The sequence below is a fragment of the Nycticebus coucang genome, chromosome 11 (genome assembly GCF_027406575.1).
Source record: "Nycticebus coucang isolate mNycCou1 chromosome 11, mNycCou1.pri, whole genome shotgun sequence".
Classification (NCBI taxonomy): Eukaryota; Metazoa; Chordata; class Mammalia; order Primates; family Lorisidae; genus Nycticebus; species Nycticebus coucang.
This window is the reverse complement of record NC_069790.1, coordinates 79,477,235-79,494,359: the sequence shown is the minus strand read 5'-3', so window position 1 is coordinate 79,494,359 and position 17,125 is coordinate 79,477,235. Positions and strand designations below refer to the sequence as shown.

The following is a 17,125-nucleotide window of genomic DNA, read 5'->3' as shown; positions in this document are numbered from 1 at the left end:
TGTTTGAACCTGCCACCCTTGGTATATGGGGCCGGCACCCTACTCAGTGAGCCACAGGCGCCACCCCTCTTCTAAGTGTTTTCACACTTCTAGTTTTTTAAGTAACTTATTTCTGGCAGGGCGCAATGGCTCACGCCTATAATCCTAGCACTCTGGGAAGCTGAGGTAGATGAATTGCCTGAGCTCAGGAGTTCAAGACCAGCTTGAGCAAGAGCCAGGCCCCATCTCTAAAAAATAGCCAGGTGATGTGGCAGGGCCCTGTATTCCCAGCTACTCAGGAGGCTTGAGGCAAGGGGATTGCTTGATCCCAAGAGTTTGAGGTTCCTGTTAGTTATGACATCACAGCACTCTATTGAAGATGACAAATGAGACTCTGTCTCAAAATGTTTTTATTTTTAAATTAAGTAACTTATTTTTCCGTCTTCAATATCAGAAGAACCTAATGAGAACTTCCATGATTTCTCTTGTATAAAATAAGGATCCTGCTGCTTATGTGTTTACAGGGTTGGCATTTGCTCTGCTGGTCAACATTTCTCCAGCCTATGGGTTGTACGCAGCCTTCTTCCCGTGCATAGTCTACCTCTTCCTGGGGACTTCCAGACACATATCTGTGGGTAAGTCAGTTATCGAGCTGATGAATACTCACATTGCTTTTTCTTTATGAATTTTATTACCCATATATTGTATTAATTCCAAACTGCATAATCCAGGAGAAGAATCATCATTGTCTCCTATAAAAAATGGGACTGGAGTTTAAGAAGGAGGGCAGAGCCATAGACAGCAGTGTTTTTCTACGCCAATCTACTTTCACAGGCAGTATCCAGGAAAGACAGTGTCCTTTAGGGAGGCGCATATTGACCACAATTCACCTGCTGTTACTTAGGTCCGTTTCCAATTCTGAGTACAATGTTGGGAGCAGTGGTTTCGAGATTAGTCATAAGTACTGAAGGAACTGCTTCAGGATTGGCGAATAGTTCAGCGAGTAACATTTCATTACCATCGGAGGAGCAGAAGGTGTTGGTGGCTGCAACAGTCTCCGTGCTTGCTGGAATTATCCAGGTGAGCACTTTCTCATGTTTCCTACCACCCCTATCTGCTGGTACACATCTTTCTGTTTTTTCTCTCTCATGCCACCCTTCTCCATCTTCCCTTTTGTGACATTCCTTCAGTGGCCCATAGGAAGTAATTTAAGAAGGCTCCCTCATCACAACCAAATGTGAGGGGTGGATCCACATGCAAAAATGAGTGAATGTGGGTTTAGATAGAAGGAAAAAGGGGAATGGGAAGGCACAAGTGGTGAGGAATGATGCGATTATGGCTTAATTCAGTAAAATGCCTGGGAATTGATAGAGTCGAGAAACAGGCTGGGTGCAGTGGCTCATGCCTGAAATCCCGGCACTCAGGGAGGCCGAGGCGGGTGGCTTGCCTGAGCTCACAAGTTTGAGACTAGCCTGAGCCAGAGCGAGACCTCTTCTCTAAAAATAGCCTGGAATTATGGCAGGCACCTGTAGTCCCAGCTGCTTGGGAGGCTGAGACAAGAGAATCACCTAAGTCCAAGAGTCTGAGATTGCTGTGAGCTATGACACCACACACTCTACCAAGGGTGACCGTGAAACTCTGTCTCAAAAAAAGAAAGAAAAGAAAGAAACAACTCTATAGAGACATTGGAGGCTTTAGATTTTTTTTATTTGGGGTTTTCTTTTAAAAAATGTTTTAAATTCCTCAGCAGCTATAATGTAGTTGGAAAGGATGGGGGCTTTGCACTTTAAGCTGTTCATATCAAAGATTTAAGGAACACTGAAGAAGATTATGGTAGGGCCTAAAGTCCTTCTCCCAAGTCATACCCTGACAGCATTGCTGAAGAGTGCAAATGTCATGGACTCTTCAAGACGTTGCCCAAGCTATGGCTAATGATCATTTCTTACTAAAGAAAGAAAAGTCAATTATTACAAACATATGACTGTGTGTCTTATCGACAATTTGGCTAGTTTCTAAAACATTTCTAAACCTAGGACAAAAATGGAACCCAGTTGAGCTTTGTACACCCACAGCTCCGGCTGCATTCTGGAGACATTAGTAGAAAGACAGACCAAGAATGGAGGAGGAAGAATCCTTCTGGCTTAGTTTATTGTGAAACAATGATACTTTGTGGGGGGAGGGGCTGTAATTAACAACCTTTATTTCACACCTAAAATTGATTATTTCTGTTATCCGATGCACAGTTGTGTATTTCTCGAACGAGCTGAGTAATTTTTTGAGGAAATATGAATAGACACTCGCTCCTCCATGCTCTAGCAAGCAGAAAGTGTAACTTAAAATAACATTTGCAAATTTATGAGGCCTGCCGCTAAAGAGGTATATGAATGAGTCCTTCCTAAAAATACGGGTGGGGAATAAGTAGGCAGAATCGGGGACATACCAGACTTACATCCTATTTGAACATCATGTAACATTCAACCTGGGGGGGGGGAAGGGAAGGAAGGGGAGGACCACTGGTGGGAAGTGTTCAGGAGGCAGAAACATCTGCTTCTGCGAGGCCTATACATATAGGTTGAGCCTTTGCATTTTAAATCATTTCTATTGCTGACCCTTCAGTTTGCCAAGGTGCGCTCCTATCCGCACTAACAAAGGCTTTTGTTCTCTTTGCAGTTGCTCATGGGGGTTCTGCGGATTGGATTTGTAGTGGTATACTTATCTGAGTCCCTGATCAGTGGCTTCACCACGGCTGCTGCCATTCATGTTCTGGTTTCCCAACTCAAATTCATTCTCCAGCTTCAAGTCCCACCACACACTGATCCATTTTCAATTTTCAAAGTAAGTATTTCATTGGCTTCAAAAATACTGAAATGCGTGAAAGTCACTATTGTGATTCTTGGAGAATTTTCCTTCTGTACCTTTACCATGGAATAACAGATTGTGAAATTTATTCACATTAAGAAAAAGTAGCAAAGGCTGGACACAGTGGCTCATGCCTGTCTGTAATCCTAGCACTCTGGGAGGCCGAGGCAAAAGGATGCCTTGAGCTTAGGAGTTCCAGTTAGAGGCCAGCCTGTGCAAGATGGAGACCCCTATCTCTACTAAAAATAGAAAAATTAGCCAGGAGTTGTGGGGGACACCTGTAGTCCCAGCTACTAGGGAGGCTGAGGCAGGAGGATCACTTGAACTCGGGAGTTTGAAGTTGCTGGGAGCTAGATTGATGCCACAGCACTCTAGACTGGGAAACAGAGTAAGACTCTATCAGACAAAAAAAATGGAAGAAGGGAGGGAGGAAGGAAGGACAGATGGGAAGAAAGAAGAACAAAGGGGTAGCAAAGAGAACAACGTTGAAAATCAACCACATCTACCATATAGCTAATGTTAACAATGAAGATTAAATATCACTTCTCTTAGACTTAAGTGTTGTCCAAAAGGAAAAAAGTCTAAGTATATTATTAAAACTTTTATAGCTAAATGGCTAGGGCGCCAGCCACATACACCGAGGCAGACGGGTTCAAACCTGGCCCAGGCCTGCTAAACAACAATGACAACTGCAACAAAAAAATAGCTAGGTGTTGTGGCAGGCACCTGTAGTCCCAGCTACTTGGGAGACTGAGGCAAGAGAAAAAAAAATATCCAGGCGTTGTGGCGGGCGCCTGTAGTCCCAGCTGCTGGGGAGGCTGAGGCAAGAGAATCGCGTAAGCCCAAGAGTTAGAGGTTGCTGTGAGCCGTGTGACGTCATGGCACTCTACCCGAGGGTGGTACAATGAGACTCTGTCTCTACAAATAAAAAAGAGAATTGCTTAAGCCCAAGAGTTGAGGCTGCTGTGAGCTGTGATGCTATGGCGCTCTACCACGGAGGGCAACAGAGTGAAACTCTGTCTCAAAAAAAAAAAAAAATGCTGATTAAGTTACAAAGTTTTTCTATTATTGCTCAAAAGTAGGTCTCGCTTTTTAAGAATTGCAATTGTTGGGTCTTTGATGCATCCTGTGTAGAAAGCAAAAGTAAACTGAACAACATGTAGCTAGGACAGTGGTTGTCCCCACCTCCAGAGGAGGCAAAGTAGAATCGAGTGTTCGTTCTTCTATCAAGACGTTTTTTTTGAGTCTGAAACAGAGCTTGCTCCAAAATGGAACCAACACTCTCTCACTCACTTCAAGAACTATTCTAAAAGTGAAGTGTTCTAGATGCAATTTGGGATCCAGCTTGGGCCTCTTCACCTATCATGGACCCATGATATGAAACTCAATTGGCTTCAAGAACCTAGTTAGACAGGAAACTATTTTCCAAAAGTGACATGGAGAGTCAGTTAAAAAATGTGAGGTATCTAAGACACTCCTCCACCACCACCACCAAAAGGCCAGGAATTAAGGTTAACATATGCTAAGAAAAATTTCAAAGAGTAGAAGTTATTCCCTGGGGGCAGCACCTGTGACTCAAAGGAGTAGGGCGCTGGCCCCATATGCCAGAGGTGGTGGGTTCAAACCCAGCCATGGCCAAAAACTGCAAAAAAAAAAAAAAGAGAGAGAAAAGAAGTTATTCCCTGGACATAATAGTAGTGATGACCGTGAAATAAAAAACAGTGGCCACGCTCAGTGCCTATGGCTCAAGCAGCTAAGGCACCAGCCACATACACATGAGCTGGCAGGTTCGAATCCAGCCCAGGCCCGCCAAACATCAATAATGGCTGCAACCAAAAAATACCTGGGCGTTGTGCTGGGCGCCTGTAGTCCCAGCTACTTGGGAGGCAGGAGAATTGCTTGAGCCCAGGAGTTGTAGGTTGCTGTGAGCTGTGATGGCACATCACTCTACCAAGGGTGACAACTTGAGGCTCTGTCTCAAAAAAAAAAACAATGGCCAAAGAGACCTAGGAGCAGAAGAGAACAACAGAAAATTGTTATCAATATGTCAGTCCTTTCACTTCAATGTGTATTATCTATTTGAGATAAGCATCGTACCCAAATCACATACTAATGTGGGACTTTTTTATTTGTATAACTATAGGTCCTGGAGTCCGTATTCACACAAATAGAGAAGACTAATATTGCAGACCTTGTGTCATCCCTGATTATCCTGGTGATCGTATTTGTGTTTAAAGAAATAAATCAGCGCTTCAAAAGCAAACTTCCTGTGCCCATCCCAGTTGAATTCATCATGGTAATTGATCATTTTAAGACTTTCTTTGATAGCTACTCCAGTGTTTGTATGTTGGATATTCTTCACCACCTATAAACCAGGAGGTTTGGGTGGGGGGCAGAGGCCATCTCTTCCATTTCCGGGCACAAGATTTTGTACCATTTTCTTTTCATTCAGCATTTAATAACTTCCCCTATGGTTTTATTCTTTTCATGTAAGACAAGGAGGGTGCAGAGAGCAAAACACTTAGCAAGATCTGGTGATACTCATTTGAATTAGAGCTGTGTTTCCTAACTCTGGCAGCATGTTCTAATTGCCTCAGAACTTCTGAAAAAGTTAACAAAGTCTTAGCTCAGCTGGAAATTCTTAGTTAACGAGTCCAGGGGGTGGGTGCGGTGGCTCATGCCTGTAATCCTAGCACTCTGGGAGGCCAACGCAGGAGGATTGCCTGAGCTCACAGGTTCGAGACCAGCCTGAGCCAGAGTGAGACGTCATCTCTAAAAGTAGCCAGGTGTTGTGGCAGGCACCTGTAGTCCCACCTACTTGGGAGACTGAGGCAAGAGAATTGCTTAAACCCAGGAGTTTGAGGTTGCTGTGAGCTGTAATGCCACGGCACTCTACCGAAGGTGACAAAATGAGACTCTGTCTCAAAACAAAAAACCAAACAAACAGAAAAACAGGTCCAGGGTTAGCTTTTGGTAATATTTCCCCCAAAAAAAACAAGACTCTGAGTTGCATCTCACATTTCTAACTTGGGAAATTTGCAATTTTGCAGACTGTGATTGCAACAGGTGTATCCTATGGCTTTGACTTCCAAAACAGGTTCAACGTGTCTGTGGTCGGGAAGATGCAAAGTGGGTAAGTGGATGGAGCTACAATGGCATTTCCAAGCATTAAGCAGGGAGTGACAGTAGTTTTGGAAGATGTATAATGTGAAATGCCTTAATCCTTGTCAGAACCCTCCCTGCACCCTACAGTCATAAGGAAAGCTTGCGGCTCTCCTTCTTGGAAAGAGCTACAGAGATTGTCAAGGTGCACAGTTGTTAATGTCAGAACGTTTCCCCTTGTGGAAGATCTCTCTCTTTTTCCCTCTAACCATAGTATCAGTTTCTTCCTACTTACCGTGGAAATGGTGTTTTTCTGTTAAAAAAAAAAAAAAGACTTCTGTTCCTCCCGTGCTTAACAGCAGAAACTCATATGCAAGTTTAAGTTAGCAAAGTAAGGCAAGTAGAAAATTGGCAAAATAAACAAACCACCTCTCCTCATAAAGAAGCACCAAGTGAAACCAGACTTCCTTGTCCATAAATTACTATAAACAGTATGTAGTGCTTTGTTTGAGATTACTAGAGCCAAGTTTCAAAAGTTCAAAAGAGAAGCTGAAGGGATACCGACCTGCCGCTTGAGCAGTCCAGATAGGCACACTCTGTCCTTCCTCGTGAGCAAATTCAAAACAAGGCCAGAGCAACTTTTACCTCTGCAAAAGGATGGGAAGTCCAGATTGCACAAGGAATTTAGAATGTATTCCATTTAGTGAATTGAGAAAGAAGATTCAGTTTTGTGCTTTTTTCCCCTCTAACCATAATATCAGTTTCTTCCTACTTACCGTGGAAATGGTGTTTTTCTGTTAAAAAAAAGACTTCTGTTCCTCCCGTGCTTAACAGGTATTTGATAATTCCTGAAAACAGCATTTATATGTATTATTGACATAAAACAGTCAAATTATTTTAAAGCCAAATATACATACATATTTTTTAAGGCAAAAGAAAAAGAAAAAGAAAGAAAATTACCAGATCTTTGTGTGTTATGCTTAATGAATCTCAAACATCACTTTTACTTCAAAAAAAATTTTTTTTTTTTTTTTTATTGTTGGGGATTCATTGAGGGTACAATAAACCAGGTTATTCTGATTGCAATTGTTAGGCAAAGTCCCTCTTGCAATCATGTCTTGCCCCCATAAAGTGTGACACACACCAAGGCCCCACCCCCTCCCTCCGTCCCTCTTTCTGCTTCCCCCCCATAACCTTAATTGTCATTAATTGTCCTCATATCAAAATTGAGTACATAGGATTCATGCTTCTCCATTCTTGTGATACTTTAAAAAGTTTTAAAGTGGAAATTTGGCTAAAACTGAAAGACTAAGTCTAGGGTTTTTCTCCACCCTGCACCTTTTAAGTGATTATACTTTATTCAAATGTCTTGGGAAACAAAAACCAGATAGGAAAATAAATAAATGCAAAATCAAAGGGAATCTTTGATTCTTCAGAAGAATTGGTTTTGTTTTTTCTGAGAGTCAAGAGTCTCACTCTGTTGCACAGGCTGCCATGGCATGACCAAAGCTCACTGGAATCTCCTGCCTCAGCCTCCTGAGTAGCTGGGACTACAGGTGTGAGCCACAACACCTGGCTCGTCAGAAGGATTTTCAAAATAAAAGATAAACTTATGATCACTGAGTTAAATCTCACTGACCTAAATAATAATCTTCTTTGAGTAAATATATTTTAAATGTCAATGGATCTCTAGCTACAAGGCATGTGGGGTAGAGAAGGGGGTGGCTCGAATTTATTAGCCAGTACTCTGTAGTGAGAGGCAGCATAATTTGCCTGTCCTAGAGGCTGAGTGGCCAAGATTTGAATTTAGTCCTTGACCGTAAAATGGTCCTTTGGCTGTAAAAATGGGACTAAAAGTAATAGTGATCACATAGGATCCTTATAAGGACTAAGTGGGTTAATATGTGTGACTTGCTTAAGTGTCTGGCTTAAAATGAGTATTCAAACTACACCACTCTTGGTACAATTTAACACAAAATTAGGTACTAGGCATTTAACCTGCTTTTTACACTCCAGTTTCTCCTGGGTGATGGTTGAGGGGTATTTTAAATTTCCATTGATTGCAAAGAGAGTATGATTGGAAGATAAAGATTATTTTAATTATTGCTAATCTATTGTTAATGAGTACGTCACATTAGAAGCTATTTTGTAAAATCTCACACACTAAATGCAAATAACTTGGCTGAACAGAAGTGTTCAGTTGAAAGAAAAAAGGAGACACTAAAGGTATATTCAGATTCCAGAGGGATTTTGTAACAATAACTAACAGGCACTTTGTATTTTAAAGTGTGTAAATAGCATTCGTATGTATTATTATTTGACCCTCCCACAAAACTATAAAGAAAAAAGAGCAAGTGTTATGATCCTTAGTTTACAAATGAGTCTGCGGCTCAGGGAAGGTAAGTAGCAGAGCCAGGAAATGAATCCAAGTTTTAGACTCTGAGTCTCCATCATTCCACTCATCTGGGGTGTTCAGAGGCCAGAACAAAAGAATAATAGGGTCCCGGTTATTAAAAAATAAAGCAATATTCCCAGCTAACTTTTGAATTTGTAATGGCAACAGAGTGTGATGTAATATTACTTCTTCAAAACCGGAGCTGAAAATTACATAGATATTCACAAAACGTGGGACAGCAATTCAGAAAAAGTTGATTGGATCCAATTAACCCACTTAGACTAAGTTTTAGGTCAGAAACAGATGTTTATAAAAGTTGAGCTTCTCCGCTCAGCGCCTGTAGCTCAAGCAGCTAAGGCGCCAGTCACATACACCAGAGCTAGAGGGTTCGAATCCATCCTGGGCCTGCCAAACAACAATGACAACTGCAACCAAAAAATAGCCAGGCATTGTGTCAGGCGCCTGTAGTCCCAGCTACGTGGGAGGCTGAGGCAAAAGAATCACTTAAGCCCTGGAGTTTGAGGTTGCTGTGAGCTGTGATGCCACAGCACTCTACCTAGGGCCACAGCTTCAGACTCTGTCTCAAAAAAAAAAAAAAAAGTTGAGCCTCTCAATAAATTGATAATTGGCTTTAAGATACATGCACCTTTTATAATACAAATAGTAAATGTAATTTCACTGTTCTGAGTTCCTGAGTCATAAGCACAGAAGCATCCCCTGTGAGTTGAAAGTTTCTCTGACACTTAGTTTTTAACCAAAAGCTACACTCCAGCAGGACCTCAGGTGCTGCAGCAGTTCAGTGGAGTGCAGGGCAGAGTCCAAGGCCCATCTGTTTGCCAGGGGTTTTCGTGAAAGGTTATTGTTATCAATGGGGAGAAGACTTTTTTGCTTTCCTTGTCTCAGAATCGTGTTTGCTCAGAGAGCCTTCATCTTTGGATAACTGTTGGAGGCATTGTGAGTGATGCTTCTCAACCCAGTGTAACAATACAAGTGGGATCTAAGACATTTTGCATGAAGCTTCTAGGAATATACAGGCATACTCTAATGTGGTTATACCGCCTAACAATGATCATTGGATTGAATTTTCAATCTTTTTTTTTTTTTTTTTTGTAGAGACAGAGTTTCACTTTATGGCCCTCGGTAGAGTGCCGTGGTGTCACACAGCTCACAGCAACCTCCAACTCCTGGGCTTAGGCGATTCTCCTGCCTCAGCCTCCCGAGCAGCTGGGACTACAGGCGCCCGCCACAACGCCCGGCTATTTTTTTGTTGCAGTTTGGCCGGGGCTGGGTTTGAACCCACCACCCTCAGTATATGGGGCCGGCGCCCTGCTCACTGAGCCACAGGCACCACCCTGAATTTTCAATCTTTTATCAAATTTAGGCAGTATTCCTTTTCAACAACAATATAGCAGATGCCAAAGCTTTCAAAGGGGCTAAATTCTTCTAAACCGAAGAGAGGCACAGCTCAGCCCAGACTGCAGCCATCCATTGATGTGGCCAACAATTCTATGAATTTCTAAGCAGGTTGGTGATATTCAGACTTGTTTAATTTCAATTTAGATTTCAGCCACCGATTACACCCGACGCGGCAACTTTCCAAGAAACCATAGGGGACAGCTTCGGCATTGCCATCGTGGCTTTTGCAGTGGCCTTCTCGGTCGCCAGTGTCTATTCCCTCAAACACGACTATCAGCTTGATGGCAGTCAGGCGAGTATACAGCCTACCTGGAGTCTAACGAGGCAGCTTTATATAATATTTAGTGCATGTATCATCAATTGTGCCGTTTCTAAAACAGGTTCCTCTTTGTTCTGTCAGGAGTTAATAGCCTTGGGATTGGGTAACATAGTTGGTGGAGCATTCAGAGGATTTGCAGGGAGTACCGCCCTCTCCAGATCAGCGATTCAGGAGAGCACAGGAGGCAAAACGCAGGTATTTCAAGATCTCTGCTGCAAGGGCCATCCTCGCCTTAGTAACCAGGAAATCCGAGCCAGGGGAAGAGTTGAGTTTGTGATGAGAATTTCTTTTATCTTTGCAGATTGCTGGGCTTATCTCCGCTATCGTTGTGCTGATCTTCATTGTGGGCACTGGTTTTCTTCTGGAGCCGCTGCAAAAGGTAACAGTCCTCTCTCCTCGAATAACATTGCTCCTTTGGTGATAAATCAAGAACCCTGGTTCTTAAAACTCTGAAGGCACAGAGTAAACCAGGGAAAATGAGGAAACTGCAAACTCTTTACTGTTTCTTTTTAAGCCAGTACTTTGGGGGCCCCAAATATTTCTTTTCCCCTGGCAGCATGTGATAAACGTTAGGATGTAGATGCCAAGCTTGGCTTATCTACTCTGCTGTTTGCATGAGTGCAGCCCCAAATATAATTAAGATTGGAACAGGAAGGCACCCTGGCTCTGCAGCTCAACTGGGATGGACGGAAGTGAAGGTTTGCTTACAAGTTGAGGCAGTCAAGCCCTCTATCTAATTCAGAGAGTGGTGCTACCAAATTGTTCTTAGGAATACGCCCTACAGCTCCCAGAGCTCTGGTTTGGCTCCAAGACCAACAATGTCAGATCTCAGGATGGAGGTGAAAGGTCACACATGGATCTGCCATCCTTAACTTCACACTCCTCTGCCCATAATTTTGAAGGGTTGATGGTTTTTGTTTTTGTTTTTTTCGTTGTTTTTTAAAGTCAATTTATTTCAGGTTAATGTGAGGGTCAAAATGTGTTTGATTTTGTTAGGTGGGAAGGTTTGGCTTAAGGCTTTGTAAACTGCTGCAGCTCCCAGATTAAAAAAAAAAAAAAAAAAGACAGTGGGCACTGGAAAATGTAAGTTCTCTAGGAAACAAGAAGACAGTAAAACATTGTCTGCTATGATTTTGATGTGATTGTCAGGAGCACCTGGTGCAGTGGAGCCGGAGTTGTGCTGATCTGCTTCTAGTCCCGACTCTGCTACACACAAAAACTGTGTGTTTTGGGGCAAATTACTCAACCTCTCTGAACCTCAAGGGCCCCACTCATAAAATAGGGAGGGAAATAGTACCTGCCACACAGAGTGGCTTCAAAAATTAAGTGAGATAATGATGTGAAGAACTTAGCCAGGGGCCTGGCAGGTGATGAGTACTTGATAAATTAGTCAATATTGTTAATATTATTATTGTCATCCAACAAACTGTTATGCTTCTGACTACCAAGGACTTAGAGTTATGATACAGCCACCAACGTCTGTTGGCTGTTATCTAGGATGTTTTTTCCTGTTCGTTGGTAGTCAGAATGTGAATTTGGCCCCAGGATTCTCGACACCTGGTGCTCATCCTAAAGAGCCTTCCTGGCCAAATCCCTCTTCAAGCAATGCAGAGTACTATTTGCCAAAAGTATGTGTTTCTATGTGCTGAGCTACTGATTTCAAAATGAATAGCACAAAAGGAGTCAAGAAGTCACCACTGAAAAAGGAGAAGACTGTGTAGCTCAATAGAAATAAACACACCCAGCTCCTACAGAGGGGAGAATTCTGCCCTACTGTGCTTTTCCCCAAGTGTGCACATAGGCTCTATATAGCCCACATCAATTTGAAATTGCAGAAATAATTACTACAGAAATAATTACCATTTAAAATCCCTCCTCTTGGCTGAGCGCTGTGGCTCATGCCTATAATTATAGCACTCTGGGACGCTGAGGTGGGAGGATTGCCTGAGCTCAGGAGTTTAAGTCCAGCCTGAGCAAGAGCAAGACCCCATCTCTACTAAAAATAGAAAAATTATCTGGGCATTGTGGCAGGCACCTGTAGTCCCAGCTACTCAGGAGTTGGAGGCAAGAAGATCACCTGAGCTCAAGGGCTTGAGGTTGCCGTGAGCTACGATGCCATGGCACTCTACCCAGGGCGACTAAGTGAGACATTGTCTCAAAAAAACAAAAAAAAATCCTCTCTCCCGAATAAGCCACACTGCAGTACATTGTCCAAAACATTAATTCAAGACCCTTCTATAAAGGATCAAGTTCTTTTTAGGCCTGTGTCGGGAATGTCTTTATTTCACCAGAATAGTTAGTTGCTTTGCTTCTTTTATCACAGAAAGGCAACACGATGCATAATAACAGCTAACAATAAATATTTGTTGAGTGCTTTTGAAGCATCAGCACAACGTTAAGCATTTTATATGTATTGACTCCCTTATATTCAATGCAGGATGGATACCAAGTTCCTGGGGGAAAGACCCCCCTTTCCTTTCCATGGTTTCTCCGATGCTCTGTAATTTTTACTTTAAAAAGTACACTATTGTATATGTATTTCATTATAAATTATTTCAAATGACTTTCCCATTGAGCACTGATCAAGTAGAAAATAATGCCTAATTAAAAAAATCTGTCTTTTCTGACAGCTGTCCCTTGTTATATTTTAAAAGTTGTGCAAAAGGGGGAGGCCTATTTTATAGAACCCTGTAAACCCTTTATTCGACAACCACAATGGTGGCATCTTATGAAGCTGTAGTACAAAATCATGTCGCCAACAGTAGTCCTCTCTGCTTACGGAGATGGCAGACTTTACCCAGTGTTCACCAGTTTTTTAACTCTCATTCACTCATGTGTCATTCCTTTTTTCAAATCGCTTAAGGCCGTATTTCTTCTAAACAATGACCTCTAATCTCAGAATAAAATGAATTGCCTTGATATAAAATTATAAAAGTTGGGTGGCGCCTGTGGCTCAAGGAGTAGGGCGCCAGTCCCATATGCCGGAGGTGGCGGGTTCAAACCCAGCCCTGGCCAAAAACCACCAAAAAAAAAAAATAAATAAAATTATAAAAGTTACCTGTAAAACTTAAGGGTACCCAGATTAGTTCAAGATAACTGTCTTCAAGATACAAGAATAAAAACTGTATTTGGCTTTTCTTGTACACGGTGCTTCCATGGTATGAAAGTAATCAGTATGTGATTGTCATACTCATCCTGGTCGTGGGGACACCCATTGTTCCTACCATTGTGTTAAAAAATCCAAAGAAGGAAGAGAGTGTACTTAGTTATCCAGCACTTTTCACCAAAGCTGTCCTAGTCCGCAGTCCACATCCTAACATGTGGAGAATCTGAAGCCTGAAATGCGCAGTGGCAGAGCTAAGTTCAGAGCCCAGAGCACTCTTGGTGAACCCACCGTGGTGAAGCCAGTCAGCATCAGGGCTTCTTTGAAGAGGCTGTGTTCTGAGTGGTGGGCACCGGCTTGGGAAATACAGCTCCCTTAGTTCATCCACTCATCCACTGCTAATTATTCAGCCCCTCCTTTACGCATTTGCCGTGGCAGGTTCTGGGGATATAGCAGTAACAAGACAGGTAGCCTTCATGTTGTTCCAGAGAATCCGAGGCAAGTCATTGTCAACCTTTTAGGTGATCTGTAGCTTCCTCTTACAAAATGGAATGATTGCTAGTAATCATCAAAAGCTTGAATTCTCACTCCAGGAATTTAAGTTCCCCAAGTTACTTTTTGTTGTTGTTGTTGTTTGTTTTTACTAAGAGCAACCCCCATCTCCTATATGCTCCAGGAAAAAGACACACATTAGACTATTTCTTCTTGGGAAGAATTTATTGCAGTGATTATTTGTCATAGATCTTAAGATCTGCCTTTCTCTGTCTCCAGGCGTAGGCTCGGTACACCATCAGATCATCCATGGCATAATCACAAAGAGCAGTCCAGCCCTTGTCACTTTGGTGGGGACAAAGTTATGCATGAGGACAGATTAGAATCCTAGTTCTGGAGTGTCTCACAAAGCACCTCACCGGAAGAGGGTGTACCCCTTGATAGGCTTGAGGCCCTGTAAAGCACTCACTTATCTACAGCCTTCACCTTTGCTTCTATATGGCTTGTGCGATTAACTTAAATCTGCTGTTTATGTTTTTCTGCAGTCTGTCCTGGCAGCTTTAGCACTTGGAAACTTAAAGGGAATGCTGATGCAGTTTTCTGAAATAGGCAGATTGTGGAAAAAGGATAAATATGATTGTGTAAGTAGACAAAATGGATTTGAAAGAGAGGTAAATCACGATAGCATTTTAATACTGATATAATCATAAGTAAAATTTTGTTTCTCTGTATCTGTTCACAATAATCTGAGTTATTGGTATACTCTAATGATCATTCTCTGGGATTTCAACTCTAAAATATGGGCTATTACAAGTAGGACATGCTCCAGGAAAACACTGGGGTGGAACTTCCTTAGAAGTTCAAAAGTACGTGCAGCCTCCTAAAAGCTGCAGAAACCCTCTGAATGTCAGGGTATGCATGGCTTCTGTTCCTCTTTACATAATGTATTTGTTGCCAGAGAATCTGTGAAGAACTCAAGTTCTGAACATTTCTCTTGGAAATACTCTTTGGGAAAAACTTCCCCTTGCTGTCAACCCACTTTGCCATAAGAAGCAGAGTTCATAATGTTATCAGGGTCAAAGTCTGTGATGTGAGAATGCTTGTTAACATACCCAGGGGTACTCTAAGAGCAGAAACTAGCAGACCACATTTGGTTTACGTTAGCAAACCATAGATTATGGTGAAGACTTTTAATAAGTTTTTGGCATGCTAAAGTTCTCACAGAGATAGCAGCCATTCACTAAACCAGCAGATCAAGAACAAGACATTAGTCTGGGCTCTACCAGTTAATTTGCTGTTGTTAGTGAACAGCATCTAGTTCCAGAAATTTTCCCATGACAGACTCAATCCCATTTCCTTACTGGATCTTTGGATTTTTTAAAAAATATTTTCTCTTGCTTCTGTGGCCCAGAACCTGAGCCAGCAGAAATGATCTCTCTGAGACGTTTCTCCTGGGTTCTTAAATTCCCACGTCTGCTTTTGGCCCTAAAAGCTCACTCTTTCTCTTAGCTCTGAGCCTGAGATACTGTGCTTTAATGGAAGTGAATTGACGTGTATGTTTTGCTTTCTTTTTACAGTTAATTTGGATCGTGACCTTCATCTTGACCATCATCCTGGGACTTGGACTAGGTCTGGGAGCTAGCGTGGCATTTCAGCTGCTAACCATTGTGTTCAGGACCCAGTTGTGAGTGCTTGTTAAGCATGCCAGGCTTTGAACTGCCCAAATCAGAAGAAATAGCAAAGTCGCTGGCTGAGAGAAAAGTGGTTTAGTTGATAGGCACGCAAATCCATCAGGAGTGGCCTGTACGCCTTTCCTCAAGTTGTTCTTCTCAAGGCCAGAAGGGCAATAGAAGGGCCCAGCCTTATGGGATGGGCCCAGCCTTATGGGATCAGCCCAGGTAGAAGACTTGCTCTTGGTCTGCTCCTTGATTTAATGCCAATTCAAAGAAATCATATAAATCTCTGAGCCTGTTTGCCCAGTTGTAAACCAAAAGTAATTCTATTCTTAGCAGGTTTAACAACTTTGCTATAGGCTTGTCAAACATGAGAAGAAGGTGTTACTGAGAAGATTGTGAGTTTCCTCAAGACTGGTGAAGGACTTGCCCTCTCATAGGTCATTAGATTGTACTCTCACCTTAAAAGCCTTGAGCTGGATTACAGAACACCTCTTTTTTTTTTTTTTTTTGAGACAGACTCTCTCTCTGTCACCCTGGGTAGAATGTGGCATGACAGCTCACAGCTACCTCAAACTCCTGGGCTCAAGTGATCCTCTTGCCTCAGCCTCCCAAGTAACTAGGACTGTAGGTGCCCGCCACATTGCCTGGCTATTTTTCAGAGACGGGGTCTCACTCTTGCTCAGTCTGGTCTCCAACTGGTGAGTTCAAGCAATCCACTCGCCTTGGCCTCCTAGAGTGCTAAGATTACAGGCATAAGCCACCACACATGGCCCCCAGAGAACATTTTAAAGGCCCCTCTCCCCCTAAAATTTCCCAAAAGCTATTTTGAAGTCTTGATTTTTAAGAGTCATCCAGTCCAAGGATCTTTTTGACTTTCAGATCTCTGCCATGTAATATCACCACCATGTGGTCATTCTGCCTGTTTTGGATTACATGATGTGACAGAGAAACAAAGCTCCTTGGGAACTAAGTCATTCTAGGCCTGGGTGTTAATCCCAGACCAACGAAATGCACTGGTACTGAAAATATAAATGAATTCTTGGATTCATTTATATTTTCATTCCGTTCTTTACGGAGGACCCACCAAACATAGAGACAAACTCAGCAGTCATAGGCAAGTCCTTTTACTTCTTCATGTCCTAACCCACACAACTGGGTAGCCGAATCGGCTTCACCTTGCCAAGTAACTGTGATATTCTGAATCAAAATGACAAAGCATGCGGAAGTTCTTTGTAAGCCATAAGGTGGCAACTGACAGGCACTGTTTTGGCAGCTGTGGGAGGCGGACATGATGATAAGTAAAACAAGATGTTTGCCTGCTAGGGGCTCTGATAGCATGATGATTGCCTAACCTTTTAAATTTTGAAAAGTGAGGCTGCCTTGGTATGCTAGGGGAAAAACCAATGTTAGCCTCATCGGGCTGACAAACACGCAGACTGATTTACTTGGTGGTGTTTTCCCCTGTAGTCCAAAATGCAGCACACTGGCTAACGTTGGAAGGAGCAACATCTATAAGAATAAAAAAGATTATTTAGATGTAAGTAACATTCATTTTTTCCTTTGACTTGCTAAATGATATTAGTCTCAACCTAATGGGTGCCATCTAATATTTTTCCTCTGCCTTATAGATGTACGAGCCAGAAGGAGTGAAAATTTTCAGATGCCCATCTCCTATCTACTTTGCCAACATTGGTTTCTTTAGGCAGAAACTTATCGATGCTGTAAGGTTTGGGGTTATTTAACTTTCTTTGAAAACTCTACTGAATATCTGGGAATGAAACACT

General features: G+C 42.4%; 1 protein-coding gene across 1 annotated transcript in view; it reads left to right on the top strand.

Annotated features, from left to right (window-relative positions):
- The window catches only part of SLC26A3 (solute carrier family 26 member 3), a 38,353-nt gene that overhangs the window by 11,466 nt on the left and 9,762 nt on the right, over positions 1 to 17,125 (top strand). Inside the window, exons 4-15 of the mRNA XM_053553728.1 lie at positions 504 to 614; positions 884 to 1,059; positions 2,650 to 2,814; positions 4,982 to 5,134; positions 5,889 to 5,971; positions 9,896 to 10,043; positions 10,152 to 10,265; positions 10,372 to 10,449; positions 14,211 to 14,306; positions 15,243 to 15,349; positions 16,809 to 16,878; positions 16,970 to 17,062. Of these exons, the coding sequence (XP_053409703.1) occupies positions 504 to 614; positions 884 to 1,059; positions 2,650 to 2,814; positions 4,982 to 5,134; positions 5,889 to 5,971; positions 9,896 to 10,043; positions 10,152 to 10,265; positions 10,372 to 10,449; positions 14,211 to 14,306; positions 15,243 to 15,349; positions 16,809 to 16,878; positions 16,970 to 17,062 (1,394 nt within the window). The remainder of the gene's footprint in view (positions 1 to 503; positions 615 to 883; positions 1,060 to 2,649; positions 2,815 to 4,981; positions 5,135 to 5,888; positions 5,972 to 9,895; positions 10,044 to 10,151; positions 10,266 to 10,371; positions 10,450 to 14,210; positions 14,307 to 15,242; positions 15,350 to 16,808; positions 16,879 to 16,969; positions 17,063 to 17,125) is intronic.